The sequence below is a fragment of the Arvicola amphibius genome, chromosome 3, assembly GCF_903992535.2.
Source record: "Arvicola amphibius chromosome 3, mArvAmp1.2, whole genome shotgun sequence".
Taxonomy (NCBI): Eukaryota; Metazoa; Chordata; class Mammalia; order Rodentia; family Cricetidae; genus Arvicola; species Arvicola amphibius.
The window spans coordinates 131,958,887-131,983,068 of record NC_052049.1 but is presented as its reverse complement, the minus strand read 5'-3'; the positions used below and the strand labels follow the sequence as shown (position 1 = coordinate 131,983,068).

General features: G+C 41.4%; 1 protein-coding gene across 3 annotated transcripts in view; it reads left to right on the top strand.

Moving 5' to 3' along the window:
* Positions 1-24,182, top strand: part of Iqch (IQ motif containing H) — a 194,021-nt gene that overhangs the window by 43,772 nt on the left and 126,067 nt on the right. For all 3 annotated transcript variants that reach the window (XM_038323380.1, XM_038323379.1, XM_038323378.1), the window contains exons 6-7: positions 17,208-17,328; positions 20,352-20,480. In XM_038323380.1, the coding sequence (XP_038179308.1) occupies positions 17,208-17,328; positions 20,352-20,480 (250 nt within the window). The remainder of the gene's footprint in view (positions 1-17,207; positions 17,329-20,351; positions 20,481-24,182) is intronic.

Here is a 24,182-nt window from a genome sequence, read left to right as displayed (position 1 = left end):
GGAGAGAGGGAGGGAGGGAGGGAGGGAGAGAAGGAGGGAGGAAGGGAGAGAGAGAGGGAGGAAGGGAAAGAAGAAAAGAAAAAGATATATCTACAGTGCAAACTTGAGATTTTTATAAGAACTGTGCTTTCGTGAGTAAGAATAGAAAACTTCACACACTGAGCCAGTCACTTGGGAACCTGAGGCAGGAGGATCATCCAAATTCGAGGCCAGCCTGGGCTACAGTGTGAGACCCTGCCTCAGACAAACAGAACAGAACCTTCATTCTTTGACCTCATTATGGTTGCTTTTGTGTGACAAGAATGAGAGCAGGGCGGTGCAAACGCGCTACACTGAGTTCTGTGTAAAATGAGGGGCTGGAAAGATGGCTCAGTGATAAAGCGCATTGCCTTCCAGAGGTCCTGAGTTTTATTCCCAGAAACCACATGGAGACTTACAACCATCTACAATGGGTCCAGTGCCCTCTTCAGGTATTCAACCATACATACATACAAAGTACTCATATACATAAACAAACAAAAGCTGATGCTAAGAACAATAACAGTGTGTTGACTGTAATTGGCCCCATGATCTCATAGAGCGTAGACCTATTAGTAAATGTGACTTTGTTGGAGTGGATATGGCATGTTGGAGGAAGTGTGTCACTATGGGGCAGGCTTTGAGGTTTCCTATCCTCAGGATACCCCTCAGTGTCTCTTCCTGTTGCCTTCTGATCAAGATGTAACCAGCATCATGTCTGCCATGCTCCCCACCATACTCCCTGCCATTATGATAATAGACTGAACCTCTAAAACTGTAAATGAGCCACCCCAATTAAATGTTCTTTATAAGAGTTGCTGTGGTCATTGTGTCTCTTCACAGCAATAGAAACCTAACCAAGACAGCAAGCAGCTCCATGGCACTAGCCACAAGAGAAACTGGCCTGACAGAACCGCTTTTGTCATGTCAGGGTCATTATCTCCTAAGAGGTACTTGAGATGGATAAATAGTATTGCTGTGCTCTCCAGTCTCCTAGCCCATTGTTGCTTAAACTGTACTTGAATTCAAGCATGCATTCCTAGCCCCTACAAGCCTCTCTGGTAGAGGAGAAATGAGTACCATAATGTGGAATGATTCATTGTGCACTTCCTTTAAAAACATGGCCTCAGAGTCGCATGTGGAATGTCAATTCAGAAGATACTTATTTGGAGGTTAGGGTCTCATTAGACTAGAAGTTAGGATAGAGAGAGTAGATTCACATCATCTTTTGATAACCAAGCAATGATATGGTAAAAGTGGTTAGAGATGAAAAGGTCTGAAAGCAGCCACATACACATTAGAGGGAAAAGCTATGGACCTGAGTCCAATGACATAGGTTTCAACACTACCCTATATCATGGCCCCAAACCAGGATACAAATCCATCACTTAGTCTTGATAGATTGAGTAGCCTCATTTCTTCTCTTTGTGCATGTGTTTGCCAGTGTGTCCTGTGTGCTGTATGCTTGCATATGCCTCTGTGCATGACTGCCTTTGCATGGAGTGGCTCAGAAACTGTTGGGGTCTTTCTCTGTCACTCCATGTCATGAGACAGTCTTTCAGTACGCCAAAGCTCAGTGTTTTGACTAGGGCTGGCTGTCCAGTGCACTCCTGGGATCTGCTGTCTTTGCCCTAATCCCATGTGTTAGAGGCACACAGGGCCATATCTGGCTTTTTATGTGGGTGCTAGGGATTCAAACTCAGATCTTTATGCTTGTACAGCAAGAGATCTTATCCACAGAGACATTCCTCAGTCTCCGATGTCTTGTTTCTATACCGAGAAGATAAAATGCTTGTTCAATTATCCTAGGGGCCACAGCCTTGACTGTATAACTCTCAGGCCAGTGTTTGTTAGATGCCTTCTAGTTGCCAGTTCCTCTGGGGAGAGCCAGCAATAACGAGAAGCTGCTGGATGGAGGCTGCCCGAGGAGCCTCACGAGACCTGCACATGGCTGGAGAAGCGCCGTGTGCTCTAAGACCAGAAGCAGTGCTGCTCACATAGGCCGGGTGGACAGTTAGAACTGTCTCATATTTCCCCCAAATATGCACTTGGAGATGACGGACGGCCTTGGCTGGGCCTCGGAAATCTAATTGTGTGGTCTCAGTCTGGATTGTGAAAGGAAGGGCTTTAGGCGCACAACCGACGTTAGATCACTTAGCTGCTCTAACTGAAGGGCATCATTAGAATTCTTCTGAAGAGTCTCTGCCCCTTGATGTTCTCATTGATTATTACACTTTATTTCCTCTCCCTTTGGCTATAAAGCAATAGTACTTTCTGGAATCACATTATCTCCTGAACTTGTTAGATATCCATGAAGTGCCCTAATTAGAGTTCTGCAGGCGCCCCGCTCCCTGACAATTTGCATAAGGCTTTGTCCCTCTCGTGTGAGAGCCACTCTAGCAGGGTGGCTTAGATTTCCTTCCAAACCTGTCCATCTTTCTGCCCCAATGCTGCATGCCCTGCTGCCACCAAGGACTCTACCTGTGACCCCATCCGTCATCTCCACATGTCATCCCTTCCTCTAGCATCAGCCAAAGCAGGGCTTGCTGAGGTGGGAGAGGGTAAACAAGGAAGGGTGGAGAGGAAGGAGGGTGATTCCCTGGGAACACGCTCTGCTCTCCCTCCCTCCACGCACAGCCACAGTGCCCATTCCCACTCAGTGCTACAGTGTGAGGTCCTTCCCTGTCCTGACCTCACACCAGCTTCCTTGTGTCCAGTCTGCTCATGCCCAGCTGTGCCCAGGAGACTGGCTTCATTCTGGTGTTTTCTACAATATGGTATGTTTTCAAACTTATTGTCTGTTTGTGAGAAATAGAAAAAAAGGGAAAAACTATTCATGAAATAAACTTTACTTTCTGGCTTTCTTCCACTTAAAAAAATCCTTAGAAAATGTTATTTAAACTTATAGTCTAGATGTCGTAGCTAGGCAGACAATAACTGACAAGCTTGCTCTGCAGTGCTGGGGTACTGGAGCTAGGACTCTTACAGGAGGCAGCCCTTTCAGCTCCACCCTTTGCACTGGATTTTCCAAAGGAAGTTTGAAGTTCATGTTTTCTTCTGTTTTTCCTAAGATTTCCTGATTTTTAAAATGTTTGCTTAGATGATTCTAAAATCCCCATATAGGGCTAGGAAGATGGCTCAGCCAGTAAAGTGCTTGTCTCACAAGCACGAGGACCCGAGTTCAGTCCCCAGAACCCATGTAGAAATGTTGGGCGTGGTGACACAGGCTTAAAACCCTAGATCTGGGGAGGTAGAGACAAGAGTGTCCCTGGGGCTTGCTGGGAACCAGTCTAGCCTAACTGGTGGTCCTCAAGCCAATGGAAGACCCTTTCTCAAAGAAAGATAATACCCTAGGTTATCCCCTGGCATCCGTGCACACGCATACATGTGCAACTACACAAACATGAACACATGCATAGCCATGTATACACACACACATTAAAAATTATCCCATGTAGTTCAGAGAAGGCAATCTCTAGGACCAAAATTTACACCTGTTCTTTAGAAAGAGATGTCATGGATTTGGGGTACAGTAATTTTGGTATCATCTGGGGAGTTGGCTGGTAGCTAGGGTCCCCTACAAAGTTGGGTTTTGTTTGTTTGTTTGTTTGGTGTGTGTGTGTGTGTGTGTGTGTGTGTGTAGCTCAAGCCATAACCATTAATTTACATCTTGTTGATCCCGTGAGTGGAATGAAGCCACTTTGAGCTACAGTGGACAAATGTACTCAATGTTCAGCCTGATCTGACAAGCATAGAATATCCTTATTAGACAGCGACTGAGACTGTCCAGTCAGAAGGTTGTCCAGTGAGCAAGGAAACCGAAAAGAGGACCACGAGTTATATGTTCTCAGTGAGCGGCATCACGTATGTATCCTTTGAAGTGCACATCTCAGAAGCTTCAGTCGCCAGAGGAATCTGAGTTCAGCCCTGGGAAGCAAGTGTTGTGTGGACATAGAACTTGGACTCTGATCTGGCTTTTTATAGTAAGTAGCTACAATCTGCTGGGATTGACTGCGAGTTGTGTTGAGCTGAGCTCCTTATATGACAGTGGCCCCTGTAGGATGAGTGATGATGCCGCCGTTGGATTGATGAAGAATCTTCAGCTTGGGACTAGGGTGCCGGCTCAGCCAGTTAAGAGAACTGCCTGCTCTTCCAGAGGGCCAGGATTCGATTCCTAGAACCCACATGGTGACTCACAGACATCTGTAAATCCAGTTCTAGGGGATCTGATGCCCTCTTCTGGTGTCTGTGGAAACCAGACACACACATGCTGCACAGACATCATGCAGGCAAAACACCCATACAAGTAAACTAAAAACTAAATGAAAAGATTTTCAAGAAGACCATTTAGCTTCACGAAATTAAGTCACTTGATCCAGTAATACCATTAATAACTGGGAGAAAGACAGATCAGCATCCTATCTAATGTCAGAGCCTGTGTGCTTGGCCATTGCTTCCCTGTTGGCTTCAGTATTAGTTACTGTTCTGTTGCTGTGATCAAACACCATGACCAAAAGCACTTAGAGAAGCAGAGTTGGCTTTGGCTTACTATTCCAGAGGGAGAGTCCTAATACTAATGGCAGGATCTGGAAGCCACGAGGTCACATCTCAAGCTCTCTGCTGCACACAGGGAGCAGAGAGAGCTAACTGGAAGCAGGGTGAAGCTGGAACTCCCAAAGCCCACCACCAGGGGTGTGCTTCCTCCAGCTGGCCTGCTCCTAAAAATTCCTAAAAATCAGATAGCACCATTGACAGGGGAGCAAGTGTTCAGGTACACGAGCCGATGGGAACATTTCTCATTCACACCCGCACAGCTACTCTCCCTTCATAAAAGAATACTGGCTTTTAGCTGTATCTTCAGTAACACCAATCTGATCGCACTCCTCTTGGGGATGTTGTTTAGATGTACTTCTGCACAGAGCTGGTCACATTAATCATGCATCTTACTTTCCTATTTAATGCTAGAGTTGGGGCACGGTTGACATATTACTGGTCACTACCTCACTTCCTACCTCAGTACTACTACGAAATGTCATGTACTTCATTTGACTGCTTTTGAAGAATGTTCATCTTTTAGATCATAAAAATATCTTCCAGGGCCTGCTAGGGCCTGGTGGATGGCTTATCAAGAAGAGGTGCTTGTGTACAGGCCTGCAGTGCCAGCCCTGGGTCCTATAAGGTGGTAGGAGAGAACTGACTTCCAAGAGTTGCCCTCTGACCTTTACATGCATGCTATGGCAAGCATGCATGTGTGTGTGCGCGCGGACACGCGTGTGTGCGTGCACACACAAATGTACACATGCACACACAAATTTTACAAAACCTACCCAGGTCTCTTAGGTAGAATTAATTTTCTCTTGCCTCAGTCATCACAGCATGCTTTACTGAATTAGTGAGTTGACTGGAAAGGGCCTTTTGTCTTTTTCTCTTGCTAGTCCTCCTGGCAGGAAGGAGCCATTTCCCCCACTTTTATATCCTCTATAGTCTTTTCAGAGCACTTAAACATAGTTAGTACTTACTGCATGATTTATTTAACTTAATAAAATCAAACCGAACATTTGACTAGGGTGGCTTCAATAGGGAAGGGAAGAGGTGGAGGGCCTAGCTTCATGGGCAGATTCACATGATACTTTTCCTCTCCCAGCTTCCAGCTCTGCATGCCACTTCCCTTAGGCAGCTGGAACGTAATCCTAGGCTTTGCTCTTTGGGAGTGAGCCCAGAGCCCAGGTGCTCCACATAGCAGTTGATTTTAAGAAGCAAACGCAAGACTTTGGTCAAATTATGTGTGTGTGTTGTGTGAGTGCAGGTGCCTCTGGAGGACAGAGGCACTGGATCCGCTGGAGCTGGAGTCAGCAGTGTCTGTGAACTCCTGACATGGGTGCTAAGACCTGAACTTGGATGCCCTGAAAGAAAAAGAGCAAGATGTGCTGTTAGCTGCTAAGTCATCCCTCCAGCCCCCATGCATGTTTCCTGATTATGACTCATTTTCTTGTTGTCATTGAAGAAAATATGGCAGATACAATGGTAAGAAGACGAAAGCTGTATGACCTCAGCCCCAGGCAGGGCAGAGGCAGACACTAAAAACATTTTAGTAGATTTCTTTCCCCTCCCTCTTCTTCCTCTCTCCTCCCCTCCCTCCCTTCCCTCTTCCCCTTTTTCTCTCATGTCAAGTGCAAATGTACCGAGAAACCATCCTGAAACAGAAAGTGTGGGAACTTTGTGAATAGAGCTCCAAAACTTTGAGGAGCCATATCTAAGAACACTTGGAGTGGAAAGTGACATCAGATTCCCGAGCAGGAGAAAGCCTGCAGCACACATGGAAATTCTCTCAACACGAATCTTCATATCTATGCAATTCCAATGACAATTCATAGGATTTCATTTAGGCAATTTCGTCTGAATGAAATGTTAATGCTTTTCAACTCGCCAGTGTTTATTATTGTGAGGAATAAATGGGCAGAGGACCCTTTACCCCTAAGAAAGACGCATGAAGGTGAACTCTCCATACCACTTCCTAAAGCGTGACAGGCTCACAGCAGTTATGACGACGCTCTGTGGAGAGTTAGCAGACTGGTGGGACAGAACAATGACACAGACAGGGCCTCAGTGGTGGAGGAGGCCCTGGGAGCCAGCGGGAAGAGGAGGGCTTGCCAGTAGAGCCACCTGTGGCTCGGAGAAGGGTTGGGAAGACAGCATTGAGTCAAATCCTAGCCTTGTACGGTGTACCAAAGAAAGCTCCAAGTGTATTACATTAAAATGTTTTTAGGAAAGAAAAAATTAGAAAACTCTAAAAGATAAAACTGTTTTCAACTTAATCAAAGGAAGTATTTTTCCTTCTTTTTAAAGTACTATAACTTTATCTGACATTAACAATCCTCGTGTGTGTGTGTGTGTGTGTGTGTGTGTGTGTGTAAGAAAAGGCTGTGTTCTACAGGCTCCAGTACTGGGTCTGTTATGAATATCTGTGATTTCTGGACAGATTATTTCTACTTCTTAGTCATTGTTCATCTGTGACTTAGACTCTGGAATCAGGCCATCTCTAGGGTACTTTCTGGGCCTGACCTCAGTTCTGACACTGACTCCTTATTTGGGAACATCAACCCATGACATGGAAAACAGAAAAGTAGGCTCAGGGAAACTTTGTTTGATGTTGTTTTGGTTTTTCAAGACAGGGTTTCTCTGTAGCTTTGGAGCCTGTCCTGGAACTCACTTTGTAGACCAAACTGGCCTCGAACTCACAGATATCTGCCTGCTTCTGCCTCCTAAGTGCTGGGATTAAAGGCATATGCCATCACCACCCGGGTGGGGAACTATCTTCTATTCTGACTGTAGAAATCATTTGCGTACATGTTCATGTAAACACATATGAGTGGGCATGTTTGGGGGTGTACACGTATGTGGGTTCATATGTGTGTGGTAGTCATAGGATGCATGTGGAGGCTAGAGGCTGATGTTAGGTGTCTTCCTCAATTGCTTTTCCATCTTATTTTCTGAGACAGGGTCATTCACTCACTGGCTAGACCGGCTAATAGCAAAGCCAGGGAAGCCCGGCACTGCCCATCCTCAAACCCTGCAAACGGCAACCTTGCTGAAGGGTTGATGTATTCAGCAGCACATTTACTGAATGCTGTGTCATGCCTCCTGTCCCCATCATTCTTACCTATTTCCATGTTTCATACTTGGACTTCATTTTAAAAGTCAGAAGCAGTACTGCACGGGGTCAGCTATATGACTAACCCACATAATAAGCAGGACTCTCAGAACTTGAGCTATCTTTTGATAGCTTTTTGATATCTTTGACAGTACTGTTCAGATGTCAAGAAAGCTAGTCTAAGAGAAACTACAAAAAGGACAGACCTTTAGACCTGCATGTGGCATTAAAATGGTCAAATTCTATTCCTTAAAGTCCATTTCACTGCTAAATTTAGTCAAGATATTTTTATACTGCTTTGATTTGTATTTGAGTTTAGCTCTCTATTGACTTCAGTGAAAACACCTGCTTGGTAAGTGCATCAACCCCTTCAGGTTTGCTTAGGCATCTCCTTTACTAATGTTATGTTCAGGTTTGCTTAGGCATCTCCTCAGAGCCTTTACTAATGTTATACAGAAATTATGGCAAAGCCCAGTGGAGTCGTCACGGTAAAGTCTCAGTACCGCTCAGGAAGGGATGCCAAATTAAATAAAAAGGACCCCAGCAGTTCTGCAGCTGCGTGCCAACCCAACTGCTGGTATGAGGTAAATGAGGACCAAACTTCATTTCACTTATGACCCCAGCCAGTATTTAAACAAGAATGCCTACAGACTGGCACAGCGCTCTGCAGCAAGGGAATAAACAGCAACGATAGCAATGATAGGTGATAAATTCACAGTCTTTCCTCGATCTTAATAGGTAGGGCTACTTTTAAACTAATTTTTCCATGTGTGGCCTCGGGTGTAGGCCTGTCCCCTTGTGTGAGATGTCATGGTAACACAGGTGCAATGGGCATCAGTTCTCCTGTGGCTGCTCTGCCGACTGAGCATTTCTGTTGGAGTGCCGGAAAAATAAAGCCACAGGTAGCAGAGGAAAAGAGCAACAGAAACATTCCAGAGTTTCTACTAGGAAACCATGTCCAGTAGGTACCAAGCTCCTTTTAAGGAAAGTCTTTTGTTTACCCAAAGTGTCATCTACTAACTTTACAGGGCACCAAAGACTAGCAAATTACAGCTGTGTATTTATCATCTGGGCATTAATCCTGTTACTCGAATAAACCCATTTTACAAACTATATTCCAGAGACTGTTAATCCCTTGGAATAATAATGTTTCATGGAATAATATTCCTACAAAGGAGCGTTTATTTGTCATGAAACTGGGAAAAACAGGCTAAAGAGACTCAAGCTGGTTTTTGCCATTGGGCCACTTCAAGTTACAGCCATCAATCACACTTGGGGAAAGCTTGCTTAAGTACTGGATTTAACTCTAATGGGAAAAGCATTGTGGACTTTATTACATATTTTTTCTCCTTAGTCATATTTTTACTGGAAGTGGATGCAGATTCTTACATTGTATATTCAAGTTTTGCATATATACATAATACACATATGTATGTATGTATGTGTGTATATATGTATGTGTATGTATATGTATATATGAAGAGCTTGATGCACAGGTGTGGTAGGAATGTAGGGGATCAGAATGCACACAGAAATGCTTACCACAGCAAAGGCTGTGCCTTGTGAGGCTCCAGAGTGGAGCAAGGCCTATCCTGGTAAGTGTACTAGAGGCCATCTGTGTCACATTGTGCTAGACTCTGACTGTGTCCTGTCTGCTTGAATAGGATGGAATGTGTAAGCAGTGGACTAAGTTATTTGGCAGAGGACATTTCAGGATAGTACAGCTTCCAAGTTGTGGCACGGCTACTGCTCACTGCTCTAGCCAGATTTACAGCAAGAAAGAGCAGAACGTGAAGCAAAGGATATGGAAAATGTGCAGATTGGTGAGGAATTGAGCTTGAACCTGGCGAAAGGTGTACATAGGTAGCTTCAGAGCAAGTAGCTGTATTTTTTCAAAAAAATAGTGTAATTAAGAGAAACCATGTACTTTTTCTCTCCATTCCCTCTGTGCTGCTTTGTCTTGTTTCTTTGTATATATAGTAACTTTTCTTATTATGCACATTATAAATAATGTGCTTAAATTCTGTTACTTGGTTCTTTAACTTTTATTATAATTCAAGTAAGCAATTTGTTTGGTTACATTTAAATCCTAAAGTCCAAATTCTGTTCTTGTGGGGTAGCAGCTGAATTCTTTGCTCAGTTTTTTAAAGTCTTCAATGATTTATTCCTTTTTTTCTGAGTTCCTACGAATCTTTTCCATATGAGTGTGACTCAGACTTGAATCAACCAAAAATTTGTATGACATTTATTTACAAAATTTGGCCTCCTTCCAATTCTTTATGTCTAGCATTCCTCCTTGTTGTGTTAACCTGGAACTCCATGCTCCGGCTTCTCATGTCTGTGACTCCTTAGCTCTCAGCCACTCTTTCTCTCTCAGACTTCTGAGATGTACATCCGGGTCAGAAGTCACACGGGCATGAGTCTGACCTGGTGCGGTTTCCTTCTCTCAGTGTTTGCCTGTTTCAGCTTCTACTGATAGCTTCAAACAGTCCTGGAGTGTGTGTCTGAAGTTTATAGCTGTCGTCTTCAGGAGAGTTTGTCGTAAGGTGCTCTGAGGTTACAAGGACAGCTAGGCCACTGTTTAGTCCTGCCATGCTGTATTCTTATCAAAAGAAGAAATTTTTTTGTTAGTGTGTCAGTGTCACTTGTTACTTTCTAGTAAATCCTAAGTGTTTTATACATTTTTATTTATAGTATTGTCTCTGTGTGTGTGGTGTGTGTCAATTCTCTCCCTCCACTTTTCTATGGGCCTAGAGACCAAACTCAGGGCATTGCAACTGCACGGAGAGTGATCAAAACACTGAGCCACAAAGTTGCCCTAAGTGTTTTGTTATTTTTTTTAAATTCTTTCTATGGTCATGAGAGAGTAAGACAGCATCAAATGAGCTCTGAATTAATGAATGCCTCTGGGATAATGTACAGATTCTTACATTGTATGTTAAAAGATAAGAGAAGGGAAAGAGATCAGAGGTGATTTTCCAAAAGAGGCTTCCTTTAAACGTGTCTAAGTGACAGAACTTAATGGTGGGTCTAAGGACAGAGAGAATATAATAGAAACATATTAAGCAATGCAAAAATGTAGGAGATTGGAGGCTTAAGCTGTATGGTTACTTTTCTAAGTATAACTGTTGGAGGAAGCCACTAGTTAGTTCCCTGTCACTTAGCCCTGAAATAATCATACAGAAACTGTATTAATTAAAACACTGCTTGGCCCATTAGCTGTAGCTTCTTCTTGGCTAACATTTACATATTAATTTAAGCTATATCTATTAATCTGAGTATTGCCACATGGCTGTGGCTTACCGGCTAAAGTTCTCAGCATCTATCTCCGGCGGCTCCATGGCTTCTCTCTTACTCCGCCTTCCTCCTCCCATGATATAGGCCAAGCCAATTTCTTTATTCATTAACCAATAAAAGCAAAACATAGACAGAAGGACTTCCCACACCATTTCCCCTTTTCATGGTGTCACGAACAGGATAATTTTAAATGAACAGACGCTCAATCCCACAATCAATTTTGAGAAAAAGAAAGGAAGATACAGAAGAATGAATAATTGAGACCACTCAAATTTAAAAAGTAAAGCAAAATCTCACTTCTCCCTCCCCACATCTAGGATAGCCTGAACACATTTCAGATGAGCTTTGCTCAGGTTTTCACACAGAAGCCCAACTGAGTAAATAGATCAAACATCAGTGGACAGGACAGGAGAGAGGATGGTATTTTCTCATGTCACACATGAGTGCCAGGAAATGGGGAAGAAGGCAGCTCACTGTAGCAAGCGGGTCAGCTGGGTGAGCTGACTGGCTGATGTGAATGAGATAGTCCCTTTGTGGGTTATAGTTGCTGAGTTTTCTCTGTGCTCACATCTCACCCATAGCTAACAAATCAAATGAGGGAGGAGGCCCCAAAAGACAGAGTCTAAAAAAAAAAACCATAACTTAAGAACATAAGGATTTTTCATAATTTCTTCATGTAATAAATAGCACAGCTTGATAACATAAATTAAGTAAAACTAGAGCTCAAACGCAGGATGATAAAATAGCAGAATAAAACAAAAAGGGAGATTGCAGATACACAGAAACAAATTGAATCCCAAAATGCTTTATGGAACTAATAAATAAACTATAAATAGAAGGAAGAGAACAGACAGCACCGAATACTGAAATACTAGCATGGAAGAAAGCCTGTACGCACAGCACACACAGGAAAAAGACAAAAGGAACTAATTAAATGCTTACTGACATGCACATTGTTCTGGTACAAACTATACTTCAGCAACATTGGTAGGGGGGAGGGAAGGACAATGACTTAAGTAAGTTTATTTCTCATTCACAAAAAGTTCACCATGGAGAACCCAAGTCTGGCTGTGTTCCATGTGGCCACCCAAGATACTGTTTCTCCTGTCTCCCCATTTCAGTGGTTACACAACAGTCTGTTTCCTATGGTGGAAGCTATCTGCCCCCCACCCCCACCTATCAGCTTATGGAAAGGGTAAAGAGACTCTAGAGAAGTCTTCTAAAGAGATGACCTCAAGGGACCCCTCACATCTGATTGGCATGAATTTGGTCACATTTAGTCACAGGGGGTACTGAAAAATGTTATCTGTAACTGGGTAGCCATGTGCTCAGTCAATATTGAAATGTCATGTTTGAAAAGAAAACAGACCCTGGGTACCATCATATGAAATATTTCATAATATGAAAGGCAAAGATGAGCAATATAGAAAGATATTTACAGAGAACCAGCAAATGATGATGCTCACTGATGTAAGAAAAGTTCTTAAAGAAGGAACAGAATACTGGTGGAAAGGAAACTCTGAACCTCAGGGAAAACTGACTTAGAATATTTAACATAAACTACTTCAGTGAAATGCCTCAACTTTAAAGATGAAGAATGTTTCAGCCTCCAGGAAGTAAGGAATCACCCATAAAGAGTGGAAATTCATGCTGGCATTAGATTTCACAGTATTTACAATCAAGGACAATGGTGTGTTATCCATACAGCTTTGAAATCAGAAGTAGTGAGCCCAGATGTAATTCGCGTGTAAAGGAGTAAGATACCCATGAACAGTTGCTGAACAGAACCATTTGATGGCTCCCTTGAGCTCCATCCTCATGACCTAGCCATCTCCCAGAGGTCCCACTTCCTTCAACATCCCTGGAGCATCCATTTTAAGATCCAGTGTGGAGGTCCCAGACGTTCAGACTTCAGCCTCACCCACTGTTTACTTGCTGTCAATGCTACTTTTCAGTTATGGCAGTCCACCTGCATACAGCTCACAGGCCTGAAATGTGCACTAATTTGTTCCTTAAAGAAAAAGCAGTTGTCTCCAGTGGGTGGTAGCACACATCTTTAATCCCAGAACTCGGGAGGCCAGTCTGGTCTACAGAGCAAGTTCCAGGACAGTCAGGGCCGTTACACAAAGAAAACAAAAAACAAAGAAAGAAAGAAAGGAAGGAAGGAAGGAAGGAAGGAAGGAAGGAAGGAAAAAAGGAAGGAAGAAAGAAAAAACAATTACAAATAGGTAAAGGAATTCTCAGGCAGAGGAATATTTGTTAAGGTTTAATAATTCTTTGGTGCTTGCCTAGCATGCACAAACACCGAGTTCAATCTCAAGCACTACATAGACTAAGCAAGTGGCACTTGCCTGTATTTCCAGCAAGAAGTTCAAGATCATCCATAACTGCATAGCAAGTTCAAGGCCAGCGTCAGATACATAAAATTCTCAATAATAGGGGCTGGAGAGATGGCTCAGCGGTTAAGAGCACTGACTGCTCTTCCAGAGGATCCGGGTTCAATTCCCAGCACCCACATGGCAGCTCACAACTGTCTGAAAATGCAGTTCCACGAGATCTGACACCTTCACACCAATGTACATAAAGTTAAATAAATCATTTAAAAAAATTCTCAATAATAGTAATAGTAATAATAGCATAATTGATGTTTTAACTTGTACCCTTTCATGTCAAATTTAATAATTTAATACACATATACATTATCATTATACATCAATATATCAGTCCTTGTAAAGATACCAAGGAAGATGGGTCTCCTAATGAAAGATGGTGTGGCTTCTTCAACTTTATGTTTCTGATTGGTGGGGTCTTTAGAATGAGCACATAGCATCTGTACCAGATATTTTGTGTTTGAAAATTCTGAGTCATGGAACTGTGATTGCTTCTTCTGCCTTTCAGCTTTCCATTATTCCCAGTGTTGGGGACTGAACCTAGAGCTTCACACACACACTAGTCAAGCTCTCTACCACTGGCTATAGCCCAGGGACCCTAAATGTTTTTTTTCAAAAAATTCTAAGCTAATTTAGAAGATTTAGACAAAGTAATAGACTTCTGAATTTGAGTTTAGAAATAATCATGAGAGACCATATATAAAGGACATTATTTTTTGTGATATGATTATTGAATAATTATATTGCATACAGCATCAATGTGTGAAGGTTTACGTATTTTATAAATGGCAAAGCACAGTACTCTTGTAATATGTACTCTATTCACAGTATAGAAAATACTCCAGAAGCAGTTGGCATAGAAGTTGCTAGAGGATCAGCACATTCTCAAAGCCAGCTTCTGAACTGGCAATTCTCTCAGCCAGGCAATTTCTCCTGTCACTCTCCACCCCTCCCCCAACAGGCCCACACTTGTTCAGCCACACAGACCTGTCCTGGTTGGCAACACCTCCGTGCTTCGGTGTGCTGCTTCGGTTTGCCACCATTCTCCCCACCTAAAATTGCATCTTCTAGCCATTCTCCTGTAACTCAGTGTTCTTTTAAGATGACATTTAAATATCATCCGCTGAACTACATCATAACCTTGGCTGCACATCACAGTTGCCCAGGGAGCCTTAGAGAAATATCAATGCCCAGGCCTGAACTAAACGGTTCTGATTTAATTGTGTAGGATCAGGGGCCTGGGCAACAGTGTTTTCAAGAGACTCCCTGAGTGGTTTCAATATACAGTCAGGATTGAGTTGCTGCAACATCCCCATAATACCAACAGGCAGACTTAACTGCTCCCGAGTCTACACTCTTAGCTCTTAGCTTTCCCATTGCTCATGAAATTTAACGATCATTGTATTAAAGTTAGTGTTACATAGTAAGTGCTCAGCAAATGCTGCATTCTCTCTCTAGTCTACTCATACAGAAATGCTTACCCTTGTCCTGGGAAGGGACAGCAGAGTGGGCAGATGTTTCTTATGTGGCCATGGTGAGGGATTTATTTTCTGTAACCTGTAGCCCTCTCCTGCATCCCATCCACTCGCCCACTTCTTCAGCATATGTGGTGTGTTATTTGGCGTGGTGTGAGGAACTGAAGAAAGCAGCATTCTGAAGCTGCTAAGTTTAGTACAGACGCTGTTCCCCGCCCTTAGCCTCTCCTCGGTGTCATTCTTAATGATGTATTTTATACTGGATCTTTTGGCTTTAGCTTTCAAAAGCCACTTGTCAGGTGTTCTTTATCAAAGGCTTTCAGAAAATCCAGATAAATTATGCTCTGTGCCCCCAAACTACCAAACCTGTATTTCACTTCTACACAGAGCTTGACAGTTTTGTTGAAGAGGAATCTCTCTCCGTCTTTCTTCAATTTACATCTACTTCACTGACCTTGATACTAGCCAGACAAGTAAGAGACCTTGTCCCTTTTGATGCTGGGTCTCCTCAGTCACATATATGCCAGCTCTAGTTTATACATTGCAACATATATGCTAACTCTAGCTTTAATCCATTGTAACACATATGCCAGCCTAGTCACAATACAATGGGGGATTAGTTCTGTCTCTCATATTAGGAGGAGATTCCAGAAGCAACTCAGGTCTAGAGGAGGAGAGAAGAGAGCTAAGGACAGGAGAGAGCAACCCCCCTATCTCAGCAAGCCTGGAGTTCTGTATGACCCTCCCACATAGTCCCCCACTGCAACTGAGGCAAGGCTAGTTGCACCTGCTCTTCCCATTCCAACTCACATGGAAGGCAACAGAGAGCACTTCCTATGTACTTTTCCCTCTTAAAATACTATTAAGGGCCAGGGAGATGGCTCAATAGATGAAATACAAGCCTTCCCAAGTGTGAGCACTGGAGATGGGATCCCTATGAAAACTGAGCAGTTGCAGAGGTAGCCTATCAGCCCAGGAAGGCAGAAATAGGATCCTCTGGACAAGCTGGTTAGCAAGCCAAATCAGGGAGCTCTGGGTTCAGCAAGAGGCTCTGCGTCAATGAGTAAAGAAGAGAGTAATCCAGGGAGATACCCATTATTAGCCCCAGACCTGCACATGTATACACACACTTTTTTCTTAAATAATATGTGTAGCAATGGGGTTCAGCTCTGTGGTACAGTGCTAGCCTAACATGTACAAGACCTTGGGTTCTATACACAACACCAAAAAAGAACAATCCTTGCTCCTATTTGCTGAGTATCATGAAGAGTGCGTCGGGAGATGCTGCTTTGTCCTTGCTCCTTAGTACCACATCCTGGCTGGGGACACTAATTCTTTGCTCAGCTAATATTTAATCCATAAGATTTTTCTATCTCTGCACTCAGAAGAAACTTTCCATTTTCTTTTCTTAAGCTTGGTGGGCAAGAAGTGTAATATAGCTGAGACCAATGACATTGTCCACTGTTGAAAACCCAGATTCATTTTAAATAGACAAACTGCATATTTGGTATATGTGTGTCCTGAAGCAAATCTACTAACTTTTATACTTTGAGCTCTTCATAAGTTAAGTAGTAAACCATTACCTTGTTCCCCTGGAAGCTATGCAAATTAACTAATGCTTGGAAAATGACTTGAAATTTAAGTGTTTATAAATAGTGGAGAGAGGAATTCTTCCTGCTGAGGGGTCCAGTAATCCACAACCTCCCATGATCAAGGAAAAACAATGTACTTGAGCTATACAATTAAGCGTGACTTATATGCAGCTCATATGAGCTTTAAAATCTAAACCCACTAAACAGAATCAATTCCTGTTCTATAACTACAATAAGAACATTTCTGACTCCAAGAACAGTGGTTATCTGTGTGACTGATGGAGACATTGCACCTTTGTCCTTTGATGAGTTTTCAACAGTCTGCTCAGTGTTCAGACTTAACCTGTTACTATGGCTGAAGTGCCTTTCTTTAAATCCTTCCAGTTTGTTTTTATAACCTCCAGACTCTTATTTATTTCCTGGGAAATCTGCTTTGCACAACTTTGCTGTATTCAAAACCTCCTATGTAAAGATTTAGTGCTTTTATATTGTAGTCATTAAAATTGAACAAAATCTTAATAGTTCCTTTATTAACTACTACACCGCATTTGCATAGTGGAAATCACCACATGTTAATTGGATTTAATTAACTATTTTAAATTACACAAAATCCTGACAGTAGCACAGGGTACTCATGAGCAATAAAATTGGAGATGGTATTGCTACTTTATTAAAACTTAATGAAACTATTCATAATCTAATTTATTGTTCACAAGAAAAAAAAACTATGTTCATTGTGAAGGCAAAAATGTCAGCTAACAACAGCTGTTTTTTTTCCACCTAGGAGAAGGTTCAGCGGTTAATAAAAGGGTCCACAATATCCAACCTCACGGTTCTGCCATCTTCTCATCGCACTGATCCCCATTTCATTCCCATTCCCGTCTTGCAAAAGGATGCTAGTAAAGGTTAGTGATTGTGCAGCATGTTACGTTTAGGGATGTGAAGGTTAGAGCCTTGAGCATGATCAGGGCCCTGAGTTGGATACTAGCTTAGTCACTAATTTTCCTAAGTGACCCCAGACAAGTCAGACCTCACCTGGGCTTAGTTTCACTCTGGACTAAGTGATCACCAGAGCTTCTTCCACTTCTAGATCCACCATTTCATGAATTTAATTTTGATGTATGTATTGGTGCTATGTATTAAGATTGTTATATTGCTGATGTGGTATTATTAAAAGTTACTGTTTTCTAAGTGGTCTCTGATGCTCTTCTGATTGCCTTTAATGTTATTACAGAACACTGCTGTGCAAAAAGACAAAGCCAGAGATAATAGAACTATTGTTTTTTTTTTAATTTTTACTACTTATTAGTTTATATGTATGCATGCCTAAACTCTTGGAGACCAGAAGAGGGCATCAGATCTCCTGGAACTGGAGTTCCAAGTGGTACTTGGAATTAAACATGAGTCCTATGAAAGCAGCTACTACTATTAGCCACAGAGCCATCCCTCTACGTGGGTTTTAATTTAAAGTCTACTATTACAAACTATTGGATTTTTTAATTAAAAAAAGATTGTATCATCTTTACCTCAGGATTCACAGTGCCCAGGACTGTATTAGAGTTTTATAGGTAAAAAATGTGAATTGAATGAATAAATAAACAAATTAAAGGACTACATAGATGAATGAGGATTTGATATCTACTATAATCCTCTTAGTTTCCCCTAGATCATTTGATTGGCTGAAGCATTGAAGAATGGCTGAGTGGATCCCTTTTCTATCTCAAATATGGCGGAGTTATCTGTAGTCTCACTTCCTGTCTGTCTGGAGTATTCAGGACCCAGAGTTGTTTTCAAACCATTCTTGTGATACCCACAGATTCAAAGTCCTCTCGTGTCTAGCTTTTGTGTCTTGCCTACTGACCTCTGTCTGCTGGTGGTGGATACCCCAGAATGTAATGAGTCTCTGAATTTGTTAAGTTTCTCGTAGCTTTAGTTATCTCTTTTTTAGCAGCAAGAAGTCCTGTAGCATCCACCTTATGGCAGCTTACGTACTGCTGACATCCCAGGAGCACTAGGTAACAGAAATAACCTGGCATTTCTTGCTTCGGTGTCATCTCCTGCTTGGATGAAATTAGTACGAGTGAATGAATGATCCTTGCTTTAGCAGATGAAGGTAACTATAAGACCAAGGTGAATCTAGGATCAAGGCCATTTGTGCAGATAGACAGAAGTTTTCTAAAGCAACCAAAGAACACATGGCCTATCAGATATGTAATTAGTCAACCAATTAGTCCTCATGGAGTACTTGCCATATGTCTAGTTATTGTACAAAAAAATATTAGTATTGGGAAAGCACAAGTCACAGAAATATGTGTGGAATTTTCAGGTATTTGGGGGCTCTTAAGTGACATTTACGAGCCACTCCTGGTTTGCACAAGTCCAGCATGAGAAGAAAGATGAACAATAGTCACATGAAAAAGATTTCCTAGTTTTTCTTGAATTGTCTGGCAAACTCTAAGAAATAAAGCTCCCCACAGAGTCAGTGGGTGAGAATACAAGTTTCTTGGTACACAGACCAGAATCTAGTTTCATACCTGGAAGGCAGGCATAGCTGTTACACATGGGATTTGGGATGAATTATGGAAAATATTAGGGAGGACAAATTCTTTTTCTTACTATTCTAAAATACAGAGCTCCTTCAGTTCTAATGATAAGGAAGTTGAAACCTGACTGACTTCATAGAGGGTTTAACGTTGTAAGCATAGAGCGGAAGATGGGCTGGAGCGCTGGCTAACATGAACTGTCATTCTCACACGTCAGGGCGTGTACTTGTCTTGTAGAAGCCTCAAGACTTCCTCAATCTCTGATTTTGAGTTTTCAGACAGGTCTGAGTCAGGGATCAGAAATCTCCACCTTCAATAAGAAAAAAACCAAAAATCCTCCCACAAATGATTGTGTTGTATGTAAATGGAGAATTTTCTTTGGAATGAATCTTTTATAGGTGGAGACTTTAGCTTTCCAGCCTATCAGTGGTCCTTCTGACTTCCTGTGACACCGAGCTAACATTTCTAATAACACTATATTGTCCCCATGGGGCTCCTGAAGCAAGAGCAAACAGTATCCCTTCCTAGGAGAGCCAGTTTCTTCAGCTTAGTCCAGCTTGGTTTTAGTTTGCGTACTAGGTATTTGTTGGAAGAGAAAGTTGTTCACTTTTCTTTCTATTGGGCAAGGGCACAGCAAGAATCAAAAGTCCCAGCCCAAGTTTCTTGCAAGTAGTCCCCAAAGTTCTGGGTTTTTGATGTCGAAATAGTAGATGCACTCTGAGGAAAGCTCTGTCCTTGACAGCAGGCTTTGTTCAATTGTTTGCCCATTTACTTGTTTATCAAGGTGCCTTGCCCTTAGAAGGACCTGGCTTCAGCCTTACTGATGACAAGAAACTGCCCATTGGTTCATGAATACGTTGCCCTAATAGAATCAAATATCCAAACTGGCTTTCATAACTGCTGATGATATGATCATATCTAAAGGTAATTTCTTCATACAAAATATGAGTGATTAGAACAGCAGGCACACGGGTTCAAGTATACAGACTTTATTTCTTTCAGAACAAAAGATCATCTTTGCTTTAAGAATTTGTGCCTCACATCCCTGAATTTCAAAAAGAACAATAAAATCACCAGTGATTGAAAATTCTCTAAGTGTAAGGAAGTTTTAGTTGTCTTGAAATTATATTTCTACCTAAAAATGAAATTATCTTAGTGCAATTTGATTTTATATTACTGCAATTGGAAATGATTTTCCCCTTGGGTTAGAATATTAAGCTTAAAGTGTACTGTAGCTATTTTTCATGCAAAAGATTAAGGCATTAGAATGTACCTTTACAAATAAGATGATAAATGATGTCAAGTTACCATTGTGAAATTCACAGAGCTCAGACTTTGGAATTGCTTAAACTAGTGTTTTATTGTTCTCTTAACCTTCCTTTTAGGGATCTTAAGTATGATAGAACGAGGGCTGATTCCCCCAACAGCAAGGATTACCTTTCAGAATCCACCCATTAAACCCCAAGCTATTCATCTGCATAGTTTTGATGAGCCACGTAAGATTCCAACAGAAGGTAAGACATCATGCCTGTGGGTTTAGCTGGAGGTTCTGCAGGGATGGTCTCCCTCTCCCAAACCCAGACTCTGCAAGTAGACATCTTTAATCCTCAGTAATACACAGGATGAGAGTTTAAAGCATCTTGAGGTTATCTGAGTAAATAAAGCAGCTCAGAATATCCACAGAGAGCCTGTGCTGGTGTGTTAGGGAGTTGAGAGTCTGTGCACTGTGTTAGAGAGTTGAGAGCCTGTGCACCGTGTTAGAGAGCTGGTGCTTTCAAGGGGATTTAAGTTTGCTTGGGGAAACAAGGCAAAAATAGTAAAAAATTAAAATACAAAGCAGGACAAGTTTGAAAAAATTATGTATTATTTGTTGTTTGAATGTCATTTTATGAAGTGATCTAAGGTATTGGTTTTTTTATTTGCAACTGCTTTGTCCTTCTGTTTTTAGTAAAGATATTACTTGTATATTCACAGTACAAATCTTTTATGAGTTCTATGTATAATTTTCCTATTCTGTGACTTGATGTTTTACTATCCTTTATAATATCTTTTTTAAAATTTATTTATTTATTATGTATACAATATTCTGTCTATGTGTATGCCTGCAGGTCAGAAGAGGGCACCAGACCTCATTACAGATGGTTGTGAGCCATCATGTGGTTGCTAGGAATTGAACTCAGAACCTTGGGAAAAGCAGACAATGCTCTTAACCACTGAGCCATCTCTCCAGCCCCTATAATATCTTTTTAAAATGAAAATTTTATTGAGATAATTATATACGCACATGAATTTATAAGAACTAATATAATTATTTGCATGCTTTCCCCAAATAATAACAAAGTGAAATATTATAGTATGATATCACCATCAGGATGTGTATTGGTTGTACTGAGGACCAGACATAGGGCATTGTCCATGGCCGGCAAGCTCTCTACCACTGAGCTATGTGCTAACCCTCAGTCAGGATACTGAATCAGTCAAGACCGGAATATTTTTATCACCAAAGGCTACATCCCTATCAACTTCTCTCTAAACCCCTTTAATCCCTGGCATCCAAAAATCTGTTCTTCATTGTATAATGTTGTCATTTCAGAACTGTCGCATAAATGCGCTCATAGAGTATGTAACCTTTGGGTTGGGTATTTTTCCATTAAGGGCAATCTTCAGGAGAATCCTCCAGGTTGTAGCTTTTGGGGGGGTTACATTCTGACATTTCCATGAATACAAAATACTTTGGCTATATTCATTTCTTTTATTACTCTGTTGTTCCCACGTCCCACCCCTTTCTCCTTCCCTTTCTACACCAATAGTTATCTCCCTTTGATCTTCCTATCTTTCCCCTCTCCTAACTACTCCTACATATGAGAAAATTAGAAAATACTTGTGTTTATGGAAAATAGGCATGTCCCATGAATGTCCCAGCAAATGGCATGATTGTCTTAATAGACCCCATTGTCTGTGTGTGCTTATTTATTTATTTAAATCTATTATCTCTGGATAAGAAGCCAGGCTGATTCAAGGAGAAACAGGCATATCTATAGTAAACTGATTTTGAGTCCTTTGTTTATATGCCAAGATGTGATACGGCTGAATCATATGGAACTTATATATTTCATTATTTCCACACTAGTTTCTATAGTGGCTGGACTAATTTACATCACCACAATTGTGAGTCAGTGTTCCTTTTTCCTCCCTGGATTCTCTCTATAGCATTCATTGTGAGACACTGAGCATTCTTTTCTTTATTAGTGGGACACTGGTACTTCTTTGGAGATCATCTATTCAGCTTAATTCCCTGTCTATTCACTTGAGTATTTACTCTTTGGTTAATCCCTGGAGTCCTTTATATACTCTAAACATGGCCCTCCTACTGGGTGGACAGCCAGCAAAGCTTTTATCCTGTTCTAAAAGGTTTCTCTTCACTTGCTGATGTTTCTTCTTCAGGGACAAGGCTTCTCAATTTTATGTAATCACATTGTTTTGTTATTATTTCTTGAAATATTGGATATTTTGCCCATGCTTATATCTTGAAGTGTTTTTCCTGTTTTTCTCTAGAATGCTCAAAGTTTCAGGTACTACCTTAAAGTCTTTGGTCCATTCTGGTTTAGTTTTTGAACAGCATGGGAGGTGAGGCTTTAGTTTTAGTCTTCTATATATGGACATCTGCTTTTCCCATCATTTGGTAAACAGGTTGTCTTTTTTTCCAATACATATTTTTTGGTATCTTTGTCAAGAATCACATAGTTATAACTTCTTAGGCTTATTTCTTGTTCTTCTTTCCTATTTTAAAATATATGTGTATGTGTGTAGCATATACATCTGTTTTGTGTTTGGGGGCACATGTGTGAGCAGGTGCACATGTGTGCATGCAATGTGTCTTCCTCAGTTTCCCTCCACTTTATTTACTGAGGCATGGTCTCTCACTGAGCACAGAGCTGACGATCCCCCTGAGTCTAACTGTAGCTCAGGAGACCCTGTCTCTGTGTCTTGACTCCTGGGATTATGGGTAGCCACCATGTCTCCACAGCTTTTATGAGTTCTAGGAATTAAACTCCCACTCTCATGCTTGCTGAGCAAGTACTTTATCCACTGGGTCATCCTCCCAGCTCCTTTGCCTGCTATTGGGTAGGACAGTCCTGCTTTAGTTACTATGCCTCTGGAGTACAGTTTACAGTCAGGTGTTGTGATATGTCTAGGATTAGTGGTTTTGCTTAGACTTGAGGGCAACTAAGACCTACTTCTCTGAAGAATGTGACTGGAATATTGATGGAGATTGCATTGAATCCATACTTCACTTTGGTAATATGACCATTTAAGCAATGTTAATTCTGCTGTTCGTTTGTTTTTTTAACTAGCATAAATAGAATTAGTTTTCTGGGTTTTTTTGGTTTTTGTTTTCCTCAATGATCTGTTATTGGGATCTAGAAAAGATTAGCTGGACGGTGGTTGTGCACGCCTTTAATCCCAGCACTAAGGAGACAGAGGCAGGCAGATCTCTGTGAGTTTAAGGCCAGCCTGATCAACAGAGTGAGTACCAGGACAGCTAGGACTACACAGAGAAACCCTGTCTTAAACCCTGCCCCCTGCAAAGGAAAGAAAATCTACTAGGTTTTGTGTGTTGATTTAGTACCTTGCTACTTGTTGAAAGTTTTTTTTAATCAGAACAAGAATCTTCTGATAAAGTCCTTTAAGTATATGCTCAAATCTGAAAACATGATTATTTGACTTTCTATTTCCTAACAACAACCCTTTTATTTCTTCCTCTTGCCTTACTGCTCTGAGTAAGAATTCAAGAACTATACAGAGTGAGAGTGGGAAGAGTTGATCACCTTGTCTCTTCCCTGATTTTAGTTTTCTCACACTCCTTGTATCATTAGATTATGTAGCCCACAGTAGCCTCTATTATGGCGAGGTATGCTCATTCTCTTCCTAGTTTCTTCAGAGATTTTATCTTGAAAAGATTGTGAACTTTGTCAAAGTCCTTTTCTGTGTATATTGAAATAACTACAGGATTTTTTTTTCTTTTTTCTTTTTTTGGTTTTTCGAGACAGGGTTTCTCTGCAGCTTTTTTTTTTTTTAGAGCCTGTCCTAGAACTAGCTCTTGTAGACCAGGCTGGCCTCGAACTCACAGAGATCTGCCTGCCTCTGCCTCCCGAGTGCTGGGATTAAAGGCGTGCGCCACCACCACCCGGCTAACTACAGGATTTTTATCTGAT